At 35.7% G+C, this 18,623-nt stretch overlaps 1 protein-coding gene across 1 annotated transcript in view; it reads right to left on the bottom strand.

Annotated features, from left to right (window-relative positions):
* The window catches only part of cbl (Cbl proto-oncogene, E3 ubiquitin protein ligase), a 205,467-nt gene that overhangs the window by 2,525 nt on the left and 184,319 nt on the right, over positions 1-18,623 (bottom strand). The window contains exons 14-15 of the mRNA XM_061973246.2: positions 16,186-16,274; positions 2,739-2,939 (exon numbers count right to left, since the gene is read on the bottom strand). Coding sequence (XP_061829230.1) covers positions 2,739-2,939; positions 16,186-16,274 — 290 coding nt within the window. The remainder of the gene's footprint in view (positions 1-2,738; positions 2,940-16,185; positions 16,275-18,623) is intronic.

Here is an 18,623-nt window from a genome sequence, read left to right as displayed (position 1 = left end):
GCTGCAGTAATCAATACAAAAAGGCGACGTGAGTGCGCAATGTTTATATAGGAACTTCGGATCCTAATTCAGACTCCCAAATTAGAGCTCCCGTTTTCTTATTGATTTCATAATGTATATTTGTATAATGTGTGTGTTCTGAAATAGTGACAGAGAATAGAACAAGGATGGACAATTCAACCCTTAACTCAACAATGAGTAGATGAGTGTTATGTGTGTGTATATGTGTAAATAAATGAACAGTGAAATTCAAGTATTTCTCTTATTTATTTTTATATTATATATATATATATATATATATATATATATATATATATATATATATATATATATATATATATATATATATATATATATATATATATATATATATATATATATATATATATATATATATATATATATATATAGCTAGAATTCACTGAAAGTCAAGTATTTCTTATATATATATATATATATATATATATATCTTAACCACGCACCCCCCACCTCCCGAAATCGGAGGTCTCAAGGTTGGCAAGTATGTTTACATGAAGAGGAGAAAACTATCATTTACAGGGGATATTGATTTTTGAAATAGGTAAAGTAAGAAGGAATATAAAATATTTCAGTTTTAGGAGTTAAATGGTGGAAGAAGCTCAGTTTGTTGAAGACATGTAGTTCTTTGTTAAGCTTTAAGAAAGCCTTGAAAGGTGAAATAATTGAAAATTATAAAATATAGTAACAATTACTTTCATCCCATTGATTTTTTGAATGTTGATGTTCCAGGTAATCTAATTTTCAGTGAAGGTATAGGATAGGCAAATATAAGCTTTGGCTTCAGCCTATTCCTTTTTCCGTCATTCTTTTTCTTTTCTTTTTGTGTGTAAATGTGTATGATTGTTAAATATGTATCATCTCTACTGATGGTTGATTATATGACCCAAATAAACTTATTTCATTCATTCAGAATAATTTTGCCACACCTAGTGTGTGTGTGACAATCATTGGTACTTTAACTTTTAACTTTTTTTTGCCTTAGCTCCTCACTAAAGCTAAAAGTGCTTTATTGTACAAACCCCGTTTCCATATGAGTTGGGCAATTGTGTTAGATGTAAATATAAACGGAATACAATGATTTGCAAATCATTTTCAACCCATATTCAGTTGAATATGCTACAAAGACAACATATTTGATGTTCAAACTCATAATAATAAATAATCATTAACTTTAGAATTTGATGGCAGCAACACGTGACAAAGAAGTTGGGAAAGGTGGCAATAAATACTGATAAAGTTGAGGAATGCTCATCAAACACTTATTTGGAACATCCCACAGGTGAACAGGCTAATTGGGAACAGGTGGGTGCCATGATTGGGTATAAAAACAGCTTCCCAAAAAAAATGCTCAGTCTTTCACAAGAAAGGATGGGGCGAGGTACACCCCTTTGTCCACAACTGCGTGAGCAAATTGTTGAACAGTTTAAGAACAACGTTTCTCAAAGTGCAATTGCAAGAAATGTAGGGATTTCAACATCTACGGTCCATAATATCATCAAAAGGTTCAGAGAATCTGGAGAAATCACTCCACGTAAGCGGCATGGCGGGAAACCAACATTGAATGACCGTGACCTTCGATCCCTCAGACGGCGCTGTATCAAAAACCGACATCAATCTCTAAAGGATATCACCACATGGGCTCAGGAACACTTCAGAAAACCACTGTCACTAAATACAGTTTGTCGCTACATCTGTAAGTGCAAGTTAAAGCTCTACTATGCAAAGCGAAAGCCATTTATCAACAACACCCAGAAACGCCGCCGGCTTCTCTGGGCCCGAGATCATCTAAGATGGACTCATGCAAAGTGGAAAAGTGTTCTGAGGACTGACGAAATATTCAACATTGTGTCATCCGGACCAAAGGGGAAGCGAACCATCCAGACTGTTATCGACGCAAAGTTCAAGAGCCAGCATGTGTGATGGTATGGGGGTGCATTAGTGCCCAAAACATGGGTAACTTACACATCTGTGAAGGCACCATTAATGCTGAAAGGTTTTGGAACAACATATGCTGCCATCTAAGCGCCGTCTTTTTCATGGACGCCCCTGCTTATTTCAGCAAGACAATGCCAAGCCACATTCAGCACGTGTTACAACAGCGTGGCTTCGTAAAAAAAAAGAGTGCGGGTACTTTCCTGGTCCGCCTGCAGTCCAGACCTGTCTCCAATCGAAAATGTGTGGCGCATTATGAAGCGTAAAATACGACAGCGGAGACCCCCGGACTGTTGAACGACTGAAGCTCTACATAAAACAAGAATGGGAAATAATTCCACTTTCAAAGCTTCAACAATTAGTTTCCTCAGCTCCCAAACGTTTACAGAGTGTTGTTAAAAGGAAAGGCCATGTAACACAGTGGTGAACATGCCCTTTCCCAACTACGTGTTGCAGCCATGAAATTCTAAGTTAATTATTTGCAAAAAATAAATAAAGTTTGAGTTTGAACATCAAATATGTTGTCTTTGTAGCATATTCAACTGAATATGGGTTGAAAAGGATTTGCAAATCATTGTATTCCGTTTATATTTACATCTAACACAATTTCCCAACTCATATGGAAACGGGGTTTGTATTAATATTAGACTGGCTAACTTCTCCTTAAACATGTATGACAAATAATGATTCAACATGAACTTAAAACATTGTCTCTAAACTTGTTAAAGGTTGAATTCTCCAGTAGGGTCAGGGTTAGTTGAACTCACAAGCTGCTCCGGATGACGAGCTGGACGAGGAGGACGAAGTGGACGAGGACGATCCTCCCAGTTCTGATAGGCTCCTTCGGTTGGGCGGCATTGGCAATCGGGGTTTGGGGAAGTCGTAGCTGTTGTCCTCGTCCTCCCCGTCTTGGACCGAGTGCTCCCTGGGGCCATTAGTCACAGGCTGAGGGGGCAGCTCGGAATAATCTAGAGAGAAATATGTTAGGATCCAGACTGTCATGATCCAACAGTTTGGATTTTGGCCTTTATTTTCCTGAGTTTGGTATCATTTCCTGTGACGGTGCTCTTGTTTTAGTAGTACTTCCTGTCGGGACTCCTCGTTTTGCTACACTTTCGGCTTACTTTTCTGCCAGCGCACCTGTTTTCTATTGGTAATGAAGTCTATTTAGGTTCACCTGATGCTCTTCAACCTTTTGTTTCTGCTGTTTACCGTATTTTCCGCACTATTAGCCGCACCTAAAAACCACAAATTTTCACAAAAGCTGACAGTGCGGCTTATAACCCGGTGCGCCTTATATATGGATTAATGTAAATATTCATTTTCATAAAGTTTAGGTCTCGCAACTACGGTAAACAGCCGCCATCTTTTTTCCCCGTAGAAGAGGAAGCGCTTCTTCTTCTACTGTAAGCAACCACCCGCCCGCGTAGAAGAAGAAGAAGCGCGCGGATATTACGTTTCATTTCCTTTGTGTGTTTACATCTGTAAAGACCAGACCACAAAATGGCTCCTACTAAGCGACACGCGTATAACGCAGAATTTAAACTTAAGGCAATAAGTCATGCCGAAGAACACGGAAATAGAGCAGCAGCAAGAGAATATAACATAAATGAATCAATGGTGCGGAGGTGGAGGAAGCAAGAAGATGACCTGCGCCAGGTAAAGAAGACAAAACAGAGTTTCCGAGGGAACAAAGCAAGATGGCAACTGTTGGAGGACAAACTGGAACAGTGGGTTGTTGAGCAGAGAGCAGCAAGCAGAAGTGTCAGCACCATCACTATTCGAATGAAGGCAACAGCGCTAGCAAGCGAACTTCACCTGGATGATTTTAAAGGTGGTGCTTCTTGGTGTTTCCGGTTCATGAAAAGACGCAATCTCTCCATCCGCACACGGACTACTATTTCACAGCAACTGCCTAAAGACTTTCAAGAAAAGCTGGCTACTTTCCGTGCATATTGTAAAAACAAGATAGCTGAAAAAAAGATCCGGCCAGAGAACATTATCAACATGGACCAGGTTCCACTGACTTTTGATATTCCTGTGAACCGCACTGTGGATACAACGGGAGCACGTACGGTGAATATTCGCACCACAGGGAATGAGAAGTCGTCCTTCACTGTGGTTCTAGCTTGCCATGCTAATGGCCAGAAACTTCCACCCATGGTGATATTCAAAAGGAAGACCTTGCCAAAAGAGACCTTTCCAGCCGGCGTCATCATAAAAGCTAACTCGAAGGGATAGATGAAGAAAAGATGAGCGAGTGGTTAAGGTAAGTTTACGCGAAGAGGCCGGGTGGCTTTTTTCACGCAGCTCCGTCCATGTTGATATACGACTCCATGCGCGCCCACATCACAGATGGTGTCAAAAAACAAGTGAAGCACACAAATACAACACTCGCCGTCATTCCGGGTGGATTAACCAAAGAACTCCAACCGCTGGATATTGGTGTCAACGGGGCATTTAAAGCACGACTGCGAACGGCGTGGGAACAATGGATGACCGAAGGCGAACACACCTTCACTAAGACAGGGAGACAGCGCCGGACGACATACGCCAACATCTGCCAGTGGATCGTAAATGCCTGGGCGGATATTTCGGTCAAAACTGTGGTCCGAGCTTTCCGGAAGGCAGGATTCACGGAACTGCTGGACAACAACAGCGACACTGACTCCGATGACTTCGACGAGACGGAGCCGGCCATTTTGGATCCCGTATTCGCCCTACTTTTTAATTTGGACACCGAAGGAGAATAATTCGAGGGATTTATGAATGAAGAATAACTTCAGAAAGTGAGCGCTATGTTTATTTTGTGTGTTGTGACATTAACGTTCGAGCAACATTATGTTGCTATTGCTCTGCACTATTTTGAATTTTACTATGTTTGTGATTGCACATTTGCGTACATTTTGGGAGTGAACAGAGTTGTTAGAACGCTGGTTTTTAATATATTATTAAAGTTTGACTGACCTATCTGACTGTTTTTTTGACATTCCTTTAGCGCAGTTAGATGCGGCTTACAACACGGGGCGGCTTATAGGTGGACAAAGTTTTGAAATATGCCGTTCATTGAAGGCGCGGCTTATAACCCAGGGCGCCTTATGGTGCGGAAAATACGGTAATCTTTTTAAAATGGGAATTGCACTACTTTTGGACTTTTGCCTGTCTTTCGCAATCATTATGAAAGACACGACGAAGGATGGATTGTTTTTTATTGTATTCTAAATATTAAATGAACGTAAATAAAAGTCATCTTACAGCGGAGACAAAGGGAGGTCTTCTATTCCGCCCATAGAATCCAATAAATGACCATTCAATAAGTGACAATAATACTCCATTTACATTTTGTGACTTGAATATTAAAATTAATAATACAGTCTTTATAACTTTATAACTATTTATATCGGCTTCGCGAGGATTATGAGTCATTCTTCATCTAAATGGGAATATATGAAGATCCTAGCAGTCGGCATCTTAATGACAGCAGACCTTGTACAGTAAGTGATGTTTATTATGTTTGTTGGCTCTCGTGTAAAAATCAGTGATTAAAAAAAGCAAACATTGTGATATGTTTTTTAAATAAATGTGCCGCGTGTGCTTAAAATGATCAAAATGCATGAATGCTAAATGTTATTATGAATGTGCCTGTTACTACATTAAATATGTACTTACATCATGTTTATAAAACATTTTATGGAGGTGATGGGATTTTTTAAAGGGCAGAATTGAGCAGACTTTTGATCCTATTTATTGAATATTTAGATTGCATTTAAAAAAATGAGTCATTCTTCTTCTAAATGGGAATATATGAACATCCTAGCAGTCGGCATCTTAATGACAGCAGACCTTGTACAGTAAGTGATGTTTTATGTTTGTTGGCTCTCGTGTAAAAATCAGTGATTTAAAAAAAAGCAAATATTGTGATATGTTTTTTAAATAAATGTGCCACGTGTGCTTAAAATGATCAAAATGCATGAATGCTAAATGTTATTATGAATGTGCCTGTTACTACATTAAATATGTACTTACATCATGTTTATAAAACATTTTATGGAGGTGATGGGATTTTTTTAAGGGCAGAATTGAGCAGACTTTTGATCCTATTTATGGAATATTTTGAATACATAAAAAAAAAAAAAAGAGTCATTCTTCATCTAAATGGGAATATTTGAACATCCTAGCAGTCGGCATCCTAATGACAGCAGACCTTGTACAGTATGTGATGTTTTATTATTGTTTGTTGGCTCTCGTGTAAAAATCAGTGATTAAAAAAAAGCAAACATTGTGATGTTTTTTTAAATAAATGTGCCGCGTGTGCTTAAAATGATCAAAATGCATGAATGCTAAATGTTATTATGAATGTGCCTGTTACTACATTAAATATGTACTTACATCATGTTTATAAAACATTTTATGGAGGTGATGGGATTTTTTTAAGGGCAGAATTGAGCAGACTTTTGATCCTATTTATTGAATATTTAGAATGCATTTTAAAAAATGAGTCATTCTTCTTCTAAATGGGAATATTTGAACATCCTAGCAGTCGGCATCCTAATGACAGCAGACCTTGTACAGTATGTGATGTTTTATTATTGTTTGTTGGCTCTTGAGTAAAAATCAGTGATAAAAAAAAAGCAAACATTGTTATATGTTTTTTAAATAAATGTTAAAATGATCAAAATGCATGAATGCTAAATGTTATTATGAATGTGCCTGTTACTACATTAAATATGTACTTACATCATGTTTATAAAACATTTTATGGAGGTGATGGGATTTTTTCAAGGGCAGAATTGCGCAGAATTTTGAGCCCGTTTATTGAATATTTAGAATGCATTAAAAAAAAAAAGAGCAATTTTTCATCTAAATGGGAATATATGAAGATCCTAGCAGTCGGCATCCTAATGACAGCAGACCTTGTACAGTAAGTGATGTATTATGTTTGTTGGCTCTCGTGTAAAAATCAGTGGAAAAAAAAGAAGCAAACATTGTTATATGTTTTTTAAATAAATGTTAAAATGATCAAAATGCATGAATGCTAAATGTTATTATGAATGTGCCTGTTACTACATTAAATATATACTTACATCATGTTTATAAAACATTTTATGGAGGTGATGGGATTTTTTTAAGGGCAGAATTGAGCAGACTTTTGATCCTATTTATTGAATATTTAGAATGCATTTTAAAAAATGAGTCATTCTTCTTCTAAATGGGAATATTTGAACATCCTAGCAGTCGGCATCCTAATGACAGCAGACCTTGTACAGTATGTGATGTTTTATTATTGTTTGTTGGCTCTTGAGTAAAAATCAGTGATAAAAAAAAAGCAAACATTGTTATATGTTTTTTAAATAAATGTTAAAATGATCAAAATGCATGAATGCTAAATGTTATTATGAATGTGCCTGTTACTACATTAAATATGTACTTACATCATGTTTATAAAACATTTTATGGAGGTGATGGGATTTTTTCAAGGGCAGAATTGCGCAGAATTTTGAGCCCGTTTATTGAATATTTAGAATGCATTAAAAAAAAAAAGAGCAATTTTTCATCTAAATGGGAATATATGAAGATCCTAGCAGTCGGCATCCTAATGACAGCAGACCTTGTACAGTAAGTGATGTATTATGTTTGTTGGCTCTCGTGTAAAAATCAGTGGAAAAAAAAGAAGCAAACATTGTTATATGTTTTTTAAATAAATGTTAAAATGATCAAAATGCATGAATGCTAAATGTTATTATGAATGTGCCTGTTACTACATTAAATATATACTTACATCATGTTTATAAAACATTTTATGGAGGTGATGGGATTTTTTTAAGGGCAGAATTGAGCAGACTTTTGATCCTATTTATGGAATATTTTGAATACATAAAAAAAAAAAAAAAGAGTCATTCTTCATCTAAATGGGAATATTTGAACATCCTAGCAGTCGGCATCCTAATGACAGCAGACCTTGTACAGTATGTGATGTTTTATTATTGTTTGTTGGCTCTCGTGTAAAAATCAGTGATTAAAAAAAAGCAAACATTGTGATGTTTTTTTAAATAAATGTGCCGCGTGTGCTTAAAATGATCAAAATGCATGAATGCTAAATGTTATTATGAATGTGCCTGTTACTACATTAAATATGTACTTACATCATGTTTATAAAACATTTTATGGAGGTGATGGGATTTTTTTAAGGGCAGAATTGAGCAGACTTTTGATCCTATTTATTGAATATTTAGAATGCATTTTAAAAAATGAGTCATTCTTCTTCTAAATGGGAATATTTGAACATCCTAGCAGTCGGCATCCTAATGACAGCAGACCTTGTACAGTATGTGATGTTTTATTATTGTTTGTTGGCTCTTGAGTAAAAATCAGTGATAAAAAAAAAGCAAACATTGTTATATGTTTTTTAAATAAATGTTAAAATGATCAAAATGCATGAATGCTAAATGTTATTATGAATGTGCCTGTTACTACATTAAATATGTACTTACATCATGTTTATAAAACATTTTATGGAGGTGATGGGATTTTTTCAAGGGCAGAATTGCGCAGAATTTTGAGCCCGTTTATTGAATATTTAGAATGCATTAAAAAAAAAAAGAGCAATTTTTCATCTAAATGGGAATATATGAAGATCCTAGCAGTCGGCATCCTAATGACAGCAGACCTTGTACAGTAAGTGATGTATTATGTTTGTTGGCTCTCGTGTAAAAATCAGTGGAAAAAAAAGAAGCAAACATTGTTATATGTTTTTTAAATAAATGTTAAAATGATCAAAATGCATGAATGCTAAATGTTATTATGAATGTGCCTGTTACTACATTAAATATATACTTACATCATGTTTATAAAACATTTTATGGAGGTGATGGGATTTTTTTAAGGGCAGAATTGAGCAGACTTTTGAGCCCATTTATTGAATATTTAGAATGCATTAAAAAAAAAGAGCAATTTTTCATCTAAATAGGAATATATGAAGATCTAGCAGTCGGCATCCTAATGACAGCAGACCTTGTACAGTAAGTGATGTATTATATTTGTTGGCTCTCGTGTAAAAATCAGTGATTAAAAAAAAGCAAACATTGTTATATGTTTTTTAAATAAATGTTAAAATGATCAAAATGCATGAATGCTAAATGTTATTATGAATGTGCCTGTTACTACATTAAATATGTACTTACATCATGTTTATAAAACATTTTATGGAGGTGATGGGATTTTTTTAAGGGCAGAATTGAGCAGACTTTTGAGCCCGTTTATTAAATATTTAGAATGCATTAAAAAAAAAGAGCAATTTTTCATCTAAATGGGAATATATGAACATCCTAGCAGTCGGCATCCTAATGACAGCAGACCTTGTACAGTAAGTGATGTTTATTATGTTTGTTGGCTCTCGTGTAAAAATCAGTGATTTAAAAAAAAGCAAACATTGTTATATGTTTTTTAAATAAATGTTAAAATGATCAAAATGCATGAATGCTAAATGTTATTATGAATGTGCCTGTTACTACATTAAATATGTACTTACATCATGTTTATAAAACATTTTATGGAGGTGATGGGGTTTTTTTAAGGGCAGAATTGAGCAGACTTTTGATTCCATTTATAGAATATTTTGAATGCATTAAAAAAAAAAAGAGCAAATATTCATCTAAATGGGAATATATGAAGATCCTAGCAGTCGGCATCCTAATGACAGCAGACCTTGTACAGTAAGTGATGTATTATATTTGTTGGCTCTCGTGTAAAAATCAGTGATTAAAAAAAAGCAAACATTGTGATATGTTTTTTAAATAAATGTGCCGGGTGTGCTTAAAATGATCAAAATGCATGAATGCTAAATGTTATTATGAATGTGCCTGTTACTACATTAAATATGTACTTACATCATGTTTATAAAACATTTTATGGAGGTGATAGAATTTTTTTAAGGGCAGAATTGAGCTGACTTTTGATCCTATTTATTGAATATTTAGAATGCATTTAAAAAAAATTAGTCATTCTTCATCTAAATGGGAATATACCGTATTTTTCGGAGTATAAGTCGCACCGGCTGAAAATGCATAATAAAGAAGGGAAAAAACATATATAAGTCGCACTGCAGTATAAGTCGCATTTTTTGGGGAAATGTATTTGATAAAAGCCAACAGCAAGAATAGACATTTGAAAGGCAATTTAAAATAAATAAAGAATAGTGAACAACAGGCTGAATAAGTGTACGTTATATGAGGCATAAATAACCAACTGGTATGTTAACGTAACATATTATGGTAAGAGTCATTCAAATAACTATAACATATAGAACATGCTATACGTTTACCAAACAATCTGTCACTCCTAATCGCTAAATCCCAGGAAATCTTATACGTCTAGTCTCTTACGTGAATGAGATCAATAATATTATAATGTGTTAATCATTTCACACATAAGTCGCTCCTGAGTATAAGTCGCACCCCCGGCCAAACTATGAAAAAAAACTGCGACTTATAGTCCGAAAAATACGGTATGAACATCCTAGCAGTCTGCATCCTAATGACAGCAGACCTTGTGCAGTAAACAGGCATGTGATTTGACCACAATGAAAAAGACTGAAAAAATTTCCGGGGGTCTGGGGGACGAAGGCGCCCTGGTGGGGGGACAAGGGGGGGCGATGCCCCCCGAAGCTCCTGGTTTTTCACCAATTTAACATGCTAAAATTAACAAAGACAGCACCATTTGACACATTCAAATACACAATATGGGTCATTCTCAAAATTTGCCTAGCTTTTGGTAATAAGCAGATTGCTCTAAAATAAAATGTCCTTTCATATTTGAAATCATTCTATCATTACTATTACCGGTAGTCAGATATTGTATATATGGGGTAAAAAAAATTATCAGTGGTGTAACAGGTTTGCCAAGATTTATTATTATACAAAATATATTATAAAGTTAAGACTATTACATGATATATGCTATCAGAAAGTAGCATTACCGTATTTTCCGCACTATAAGGCGCACCTAAAAACCACAAATTTTCTCAAAAGCTGACAGTGCGGCTTATAACCCGGTGCGCTTTATATATGGATTAATATTAAGATTCATTTTCATAAAGGTTCGGTCTCGCAACTACGGTAAACAGCCGCCATCTTTTTTCCCCGTAGAAGAGGAAGTGCTTCTTCTTCTACGCAAGCAACCGCCAAGGTAAGCACCCGCCCCCATAGAACAGGAAGCGCTTCTTCTTCTACTGTAAGCAACCACCCGCCCGCGTAGAAGAAGAAGAAGCGCGCGAATATTACGTTTCATTTCCTTTGTGTGTTTACATCTGTAAAGACCACAAAATGGCTCCTACTAAGCGACAGGGATCCGGTTCATGAAAAGACGCAATCTCTCCATCCGCACACGGATTACTATTTCACAGCAACTGCCTAAAGACTTTCAAGAAAAGCTGGCTACTTTCCGTGCATATTGTAAAAACAAGATAGCTGAAAAAAAGATCCGGCCAGAGAACATTATCAACATGGACGAGGTTCCACTGACTTTTGATATTCCTGTAAACCGCACTGTGGATACAACGGGAGCACGTACGGTGAATATTCGCACCACAGGGAATGAGAAGTCATCCTTCACTGTGGTTCTAGCTTGCCATGCTAATGGCCAGAAACTTCCACCCATGGTGATATTCAAAAGGAAGACCTTGCCAAAAGAGACCTTTCCAGCCGGCGTCATCATAAAAGCTAACTCGAAGGGATGGATGAAGAAAAGATGAGCGAGTGGTTAAGGTAAGTTTACGCGAAGAGGCCGGGTGGCTTTTTTCACGCAGCTCCGTCCATGTTGATATACGACTCCATGCGCGCCCACATCACGCTGGTTTTTAATATATTATTAAAGTTTGACTGACCTATCTGACTGTTTTTTGGACATTCCTTTAGCGCAGTTAGATGCGGCTTATAACACGGGGCGGCTTATAGGTGGACAAAGTTTTGAAATATGCCGTTCATTGAAGGCGCGGCTTATAACCCAGGGCGGCTTATGGTGCGGAAAATACGGTAATTGTAAAATACATAACCACTAATAACAATTCACAGTTTTAATGTATATGCCTAATTGCCTACAAGTTTAGTTATAAATATAACAAAATACCAAATGTAAACATTTCATTCTTTTCGCCAAAATAGGATATACATTTATGAAAATAATTAAACATGTTTAGTATTGTTTACTCATATTTGAAAATAGGAAATAATAATAATGTGAGGACGCTGAGTGTGAAAATATTTACCTTCAATATTGTTACACCACTGACAATATTGAGACTACATAAGAACTTAATATTACAAAATAGTATTATATGCAAATTTATTTCAAATAAATTGTTAACTGGAATCAATAATGCGACTCTTTGACTTTCTGTAATTTCATAATATATTTTCACGTCGCTTTTTATTTTTAGAAAAACCCATTTATATTTCGCAAAGCAATAATTGGTTAATATTTAAAACAAACATGCGTATTTCGCAAGCAAATATTTTTTAGCTTATCTCATTATTAACAACCCTGTCTGCAACTGAAGTGGGTTGTTTGGGTGGATCTTTCCTCTCCATGTCTACGGCAGTTGCCGATGTAAACAAAGGATGAAGTCCGTAAGTGTCATGTCTGTGTGATCATGTTTTTGTTTTGGTCATGTTCGGTTTTGTTTTTGGACTTTTTGTGCACTTTTGTTTTGTTTTGTCACCATAGCAACCATTAGTTTTCACCTGTCACGCCACGCACCTGTTTCACGTTTTGAGTCACGCACCTGTTTTCGTTAATCATGTCTATAGTATTTAAGTTCATTGTTTTCAGTTTGTCGTTCTGACGACATCCCTCACATTTATGCTCTGTCCATTCCTGACACTTCTTTCCATGTCCATCCTTCATGCTACTATTTTTGTCCAAGCCAAGTAAGTTTTTGTTCCATGTTTATAGTCTTTTTGGTTTCATAGTTTGTTCTCCGCCATTGTGCGCGCCTTTTGTTTACTTCCTTTTTTTGTAGTTATAGTCTTTAAATAAAAATGTACTTACATTCCCGTCTCGCTCGAGCCAACTTTACGTTGCATCCCGGAAAAGCTAACACCCAAGACCAAGTCATGATAGTAAGGTTTGCTCACTTTCGGTTGACATCCAAAAGTACGAGCTAGTGAAAAGTTTGTTTTCCTTGCTTCAAGTTGTTTCATATGTTTTTGGCGTTTCGCATGTACTTCCAAAGCCTTGAAACCTCGTGATCCATAGTCAATATTATCATGACACCACGTGCACAAAACCTTTCCGGGACGATCGATTTTCCGAATAAAATCACCGCACAAAGTCATAACTTCCTTCTTCCCAACAGTATCAGTGATTTCCCTTTCCATCCAGTCCCATCGAAACTTATTTTTGACATGTTTATCAATTTCTTTTACTCGTAAAGCGTCCTATCTCTCGAGAACCGACATCGTTTACATATGGAAAATGGCGGTAATAACCATTATGAATGATGACGTTATTAACGTCATCATTCATAACAGATGTCCTGATTGGTCACAAGGAACATATCGACCAATCAACTACGGCGTAATATAAACTACGTCTCGAGTCTTGATTTAGGGTCGGGAAAAAAAACGGAAAAACGGGAGATAATTATTTTTTTCCCCGAGATTAAAAAAGACGGAATTCCGACTTTAGACGGAAAAATCACATGCCTGAGTAAGTGATGTTTTATTATGTTTGTTGGCTCTCGTGTAAAAATCAGTGATAAAAAAAAGCAAACATTGTGATATGTTTTTTAAATAAATGTTAAAATGATCAAAATGCATAAATGCTAAATGTTATTATGAATGTGCCTGTTACTACATTAAATATATACTTACATCATGTTTATAAAACATTTTATGGAGGTGATGGGATTTTTTTAAGGGCAGAATTGAGCAGACTTTTGAGCCCATTTATTGAATATTTAGAATGCATTAAAAAAAAAAAAAAAAAAGAAATTTTTCATCTAAATGGGAATATATGAAGATCCTAGCAGTCGGCATCTTAATGACAGCAGACCTTGTACAGTAAGTGATGTATTATGTTTGTTGGCTCTCGTGTAAAAATCAGTGATTTAAAAAAAAGCAAATATTGTGATATGTTTTTTAAATAAATGTGCCACGTGTGCTTAAAATGATCAAAATGCATGAATGCTAAATGTTATTATGAATGTGCCTGTTACTACATTAAATATGTACTTACATCATGTTTATAAAACATTTTATGGAGGTGATGGGATTTTTTCAAGGGCAGAATTGAGCAGAATTTTGAGCCCGTTTATTGAATATTTGGAATTTATTAAAAAAAATGAGTCATTTTTCATCTAAATGGGAATATATGAACATCCTAGCAGTCGGCATCCTAATGACAGCAGACCTTGTACAGTAAGTGATGTATTATGTTTGTTGGCTCTGGTGTAAAAATCAGTGGAAAAAAAAAAGCAAACATTGTGATATGTTTTTTAAATAAATGTTAAAATGATCAAAATGCATGAATGCTAAATGTTATTATGAATGTGCCTGTTACTACATTAAATATGTACTTACATCATATTTATAAAACATTTTATGGAGGTGATGGGATTTTTTTAAGGGCAGAATTGAGCAGACTTTTGATTCCATTTATAGAATATTTTGAATACATTAAAAAAAAAAAAGAGTCATTCTTCATCTAAATGGGAATATATGAACATCCTAGCAGTCGGCATCCTAATGACAGCAGACCTTGTACAGTAAGTGATGTTTTATGTTTGTTGGCTCTCGTGTAAAAATCAGAGATAAAAAAAAAGCAAACATTGTTATATGTTTTTTAAATAAATGTTAAAATGATCAAAATGCATGAATGCTAAATGTTATTATGAATGTGCCTGTTACTACATTAAATATGTACTTACATCATGTTTATAAAACATTTTATGGAGGTGATGGGATTTTTTTAAGGGCAGAATTGAGCAGACTTTTGAGCCGTTTATTGAATATTTAGAATGCATTAAAAAAAAAGAGAGCAATTTTTCATCTAAATGGGAATATATGAACATCCTAGCAGTCGGCATCCTAATGACAGCAGACCTTGTACAGTAAGTGATGTTTATTATGTTTGTTGGCTCTCGTGTAAAAATCAGTGATTAAAAAAAAGCAAACATTGTGATATGTTTTTTAAATAAATGTTAAAATGATCAAAATGCATTAATGCTAAATGTTATTATGAATGTGCCTGTTACTACATTAAATATGTACTTACATCATGTTTATAAAACATTTTATGGAGGTGATGGGATTTTTTTAAGGGCAGAATTGAGCAGACTTTTGATTCCATTTATAGAATATTTTGAATGCATTAAAAAAAATGAGTCATTCTTCATCTAAATGGGAATATATGAACATCCTAGCAGTCGGCATCTTAATGACAGCAGACCTTGTACAGTAAGTGATGTTTTATTATGTTTGTTGGCTCTCGTGTAAAAATCAGTGATTAAAAAAAAGCCAACATTGTTACCGGTATATGTTTTTTAAATAAATGTTAAAATGATCAAAATGCATGAATGCTAAATGTTATTATGAATGTGCCTGTTACTACATTAAATATGTACTTACATCATGTTTATAAAACATTTTATGGAGGTGATGGGATTTTTTTAAGGGCAGAATTGAGCAGACTTTTGAGCCCGTTTATTGAATATTTAGAATGCATTAAAAAAAAGAGAGCAATTTTTCATCTAAATGGGAATATATGAACATCCTAGCAGTCGGCATCCTAATGACAGCAGACCTTGTACAGTAAGTGATGTTTTATTATGTTTGTTGGCTCTCGTGTAAAAATCAGTGATTTAAAAAAAAGCAAATATTGTTATATGTTTTTTAAATAAATGTTAAAATGATCAAAATGCATGAATGCTAAATGTTATTATGAATGTGCCTGTTACTACATTAAATATGTACTTACATCATGTTTATAAAACATTTTATGGAGGTGATGGGATTTTTTTAAGGGCAGAATTGAGCAGACTTTTGATCCCGTTTATTGAATATTTAGAATTAAAAAAAACATTGTCATGTCACTCATAATGATTGAGAACGACAGGCAAGATTCCCCCAAAAATGCAGTTCCTTTTTGAAGTGAAGACTTATTTTATTTGACCGGTCTCATGCGCCCCGTGACATAGATAGCAGTCAAAATGATTTGTACCTGAATCCCCGGCTTGCTCCTGCCCAGCCTGGATGTTGTACATGGCCTCGTACATTGGCGGCCCGTCCTCCGTGTCAGTCAGGGTGGACCTGCAGAAAAGAAAACCCGTGCGTGACGCATTTAGGGTGGCGTTTCTTTAATCAACCACAGCTTCAGGAGGCTTCTTGCGCTGTCAGACCATTCATATTTTTAGTCTGATTAATCACAAGTTCAATTTGGAGTACATATTTATTTTTAAATCTATACTAATCATGTTTCGTTTTGCATGAACAAAGAGACTTAGAAAATATGCACTTAGTGTTTATTAAAAACCTTTAAAGGGGAACATTATCACAATTTCAGAAGGGTTAAAACCATTAAAAATCAGTTCCCAGTGGCTTATTTTATTTTTCAAAGTTTTTTTCAAAATTTTACCCATCACGCAATATCTCACACTATTATGTTAGATCCACTATGGACTGGACTCTCACTATTATGTTAGATCCACTATGGACTGGACTCTCACACTATTATGTTAGATCCACTATGGACTGGACTCTCACTATTATGTTAGATCCACTATGGACTGGACTCTCACTATTATGTTAGATCCACTATGGACTGGACTCTCACACTATTATGTTAGATCCACTATGGACTGGACTCTCACTATTATGTTAGATCCACTATGGACTGGACACTCACACTATTATGTTAGATCCACTATGGACTGGACTCTCACACTATTATGTTAGATCCACTATGGACTGGACTCTCACACTATTATGTTAGATCCACTATGGACTGGACTCTCACTATTATGTTAGATCCACTATGGACTGGACTCTCACACTATTATGTTAGATCCACTATGGACTGGACTCTCACACTATTATGTTAGATCCACTATGGACTGGACTCTCACACTATTATGTTAGATCCACTATGGACTGGAATCTCACTCTATTATGTTAGATCCACTATGGACTGGACTCTCACACTATTATGTTAGATCCACTATGGACTGGACTCTCACACTATTATGTTAGATCCACTATGGACTGGACTCTCACAATATTATGTTAGATCCACTATGGACTGGACTCTCACACTATTATGTTAGATCCACTATGGACTGGACTCTCACAATATTATGTTAGATCCACTATGGACTGGACTCTCACACTATTATGTTAGATCCGCTATGGACTGGACTCTCACACTATTATGTTAGATCCACTATGGACTGGACTCTCACACTATTATGTTAGATCCACTATGGACTGGACTCTCACACTATTATGTTAGATCCACTATGGACTGGACTCTCACACTATTATGTTAGATCCACTATGGACTGGACTCTCACACTATTATGTTAGATCCACTATGGACTGGACTCTCACTATTATGTTAGATCCACTATGGACTGGACTCTCACACTATTATGTTAGATCCACTATGGACTGGACTCTCACTATTATGTTAGATCCACTATGGACTGGACTCTCACAATATTATGTTAGATCCACTATGGACAGGACTCTCACACTATTATGTTAGATCCACTATGGACTGGACTCTCACACTATTATGTTAGATCCACTATGGACTGGACTCTCACTATTATGTTAGATCCACTATGGACTGGACTCTCACACTATTATGTTAGATCCACTATGGACTGGACTCTCACTATTATGTTAGATCCACTATGGACTGGACACTCACACTATTATGTTAGATCCACTATGGACTGGACTCTCACACTATTATGTTAGATCCACTATGGACTGGACTCTCACACTATTATGTTAGATCCACTATGGACTGGACTCTCACACTATTATGTTAGATCCACTATGGACTGGACTCTCACTATTATGTTAGATCCACTATGGACTGGACTCTCACACTATTATGTTAGATCCACTATGGACTGGACTCTCACACTATTATGTTAGATCCACTATGGACTGGACTCTCACACTATTATGTTAGATCCACTATGGACTGGAATCTCACTCTATTATGTTAGATCCACTATGGACTGGACTCTCACACTATTATGTTAGATCCACTATGGACTGGACTCTCACACTATTATGTTAGATCCACTATAGACTGGACTCTCACAATATTATGTTAGATCCACTATGGACTGGACTCTCACACTATTATGTTAGATCCACTATGGACTGGACTCTCACACTATTATGTTAGATCCACTATGGACTGGACTCTCACACTATTATGTTAGATCCACTATGGACTGGACTCTCACAATATTATGTTAGATCCACTATGGATTGGACTCTCACACTATTATGTTAGATCCACTATGGACTGGACTCTCACACTATTATGTTAGATCCACTATGGACTGGACTCTCACACTATTATGTTAGATTCACTATGGACTGGACTCTCACAATATTATGTTAGATCCACTATGGACT

The sequence above is a fragment of the Nerophis lumbriciformis genome, linkage group LG17, assembly GCF_033978685.3.
Source record: "Nerophis lumbriciformis linkage group LG17, RoL_Nlum_v2.1, whole genome shotgun sequence".
NCBI lineage: Eukaryota > Metazoa > Chordata > Actinopteri > Syngnathiformes > Syngnathidae > Nerophis > Nerophis lumbriciformis.
Note: the sequence above shows the minus strand (reverse complement) of the source record. Positions and strands in the feature narration are given on the sequence as shown.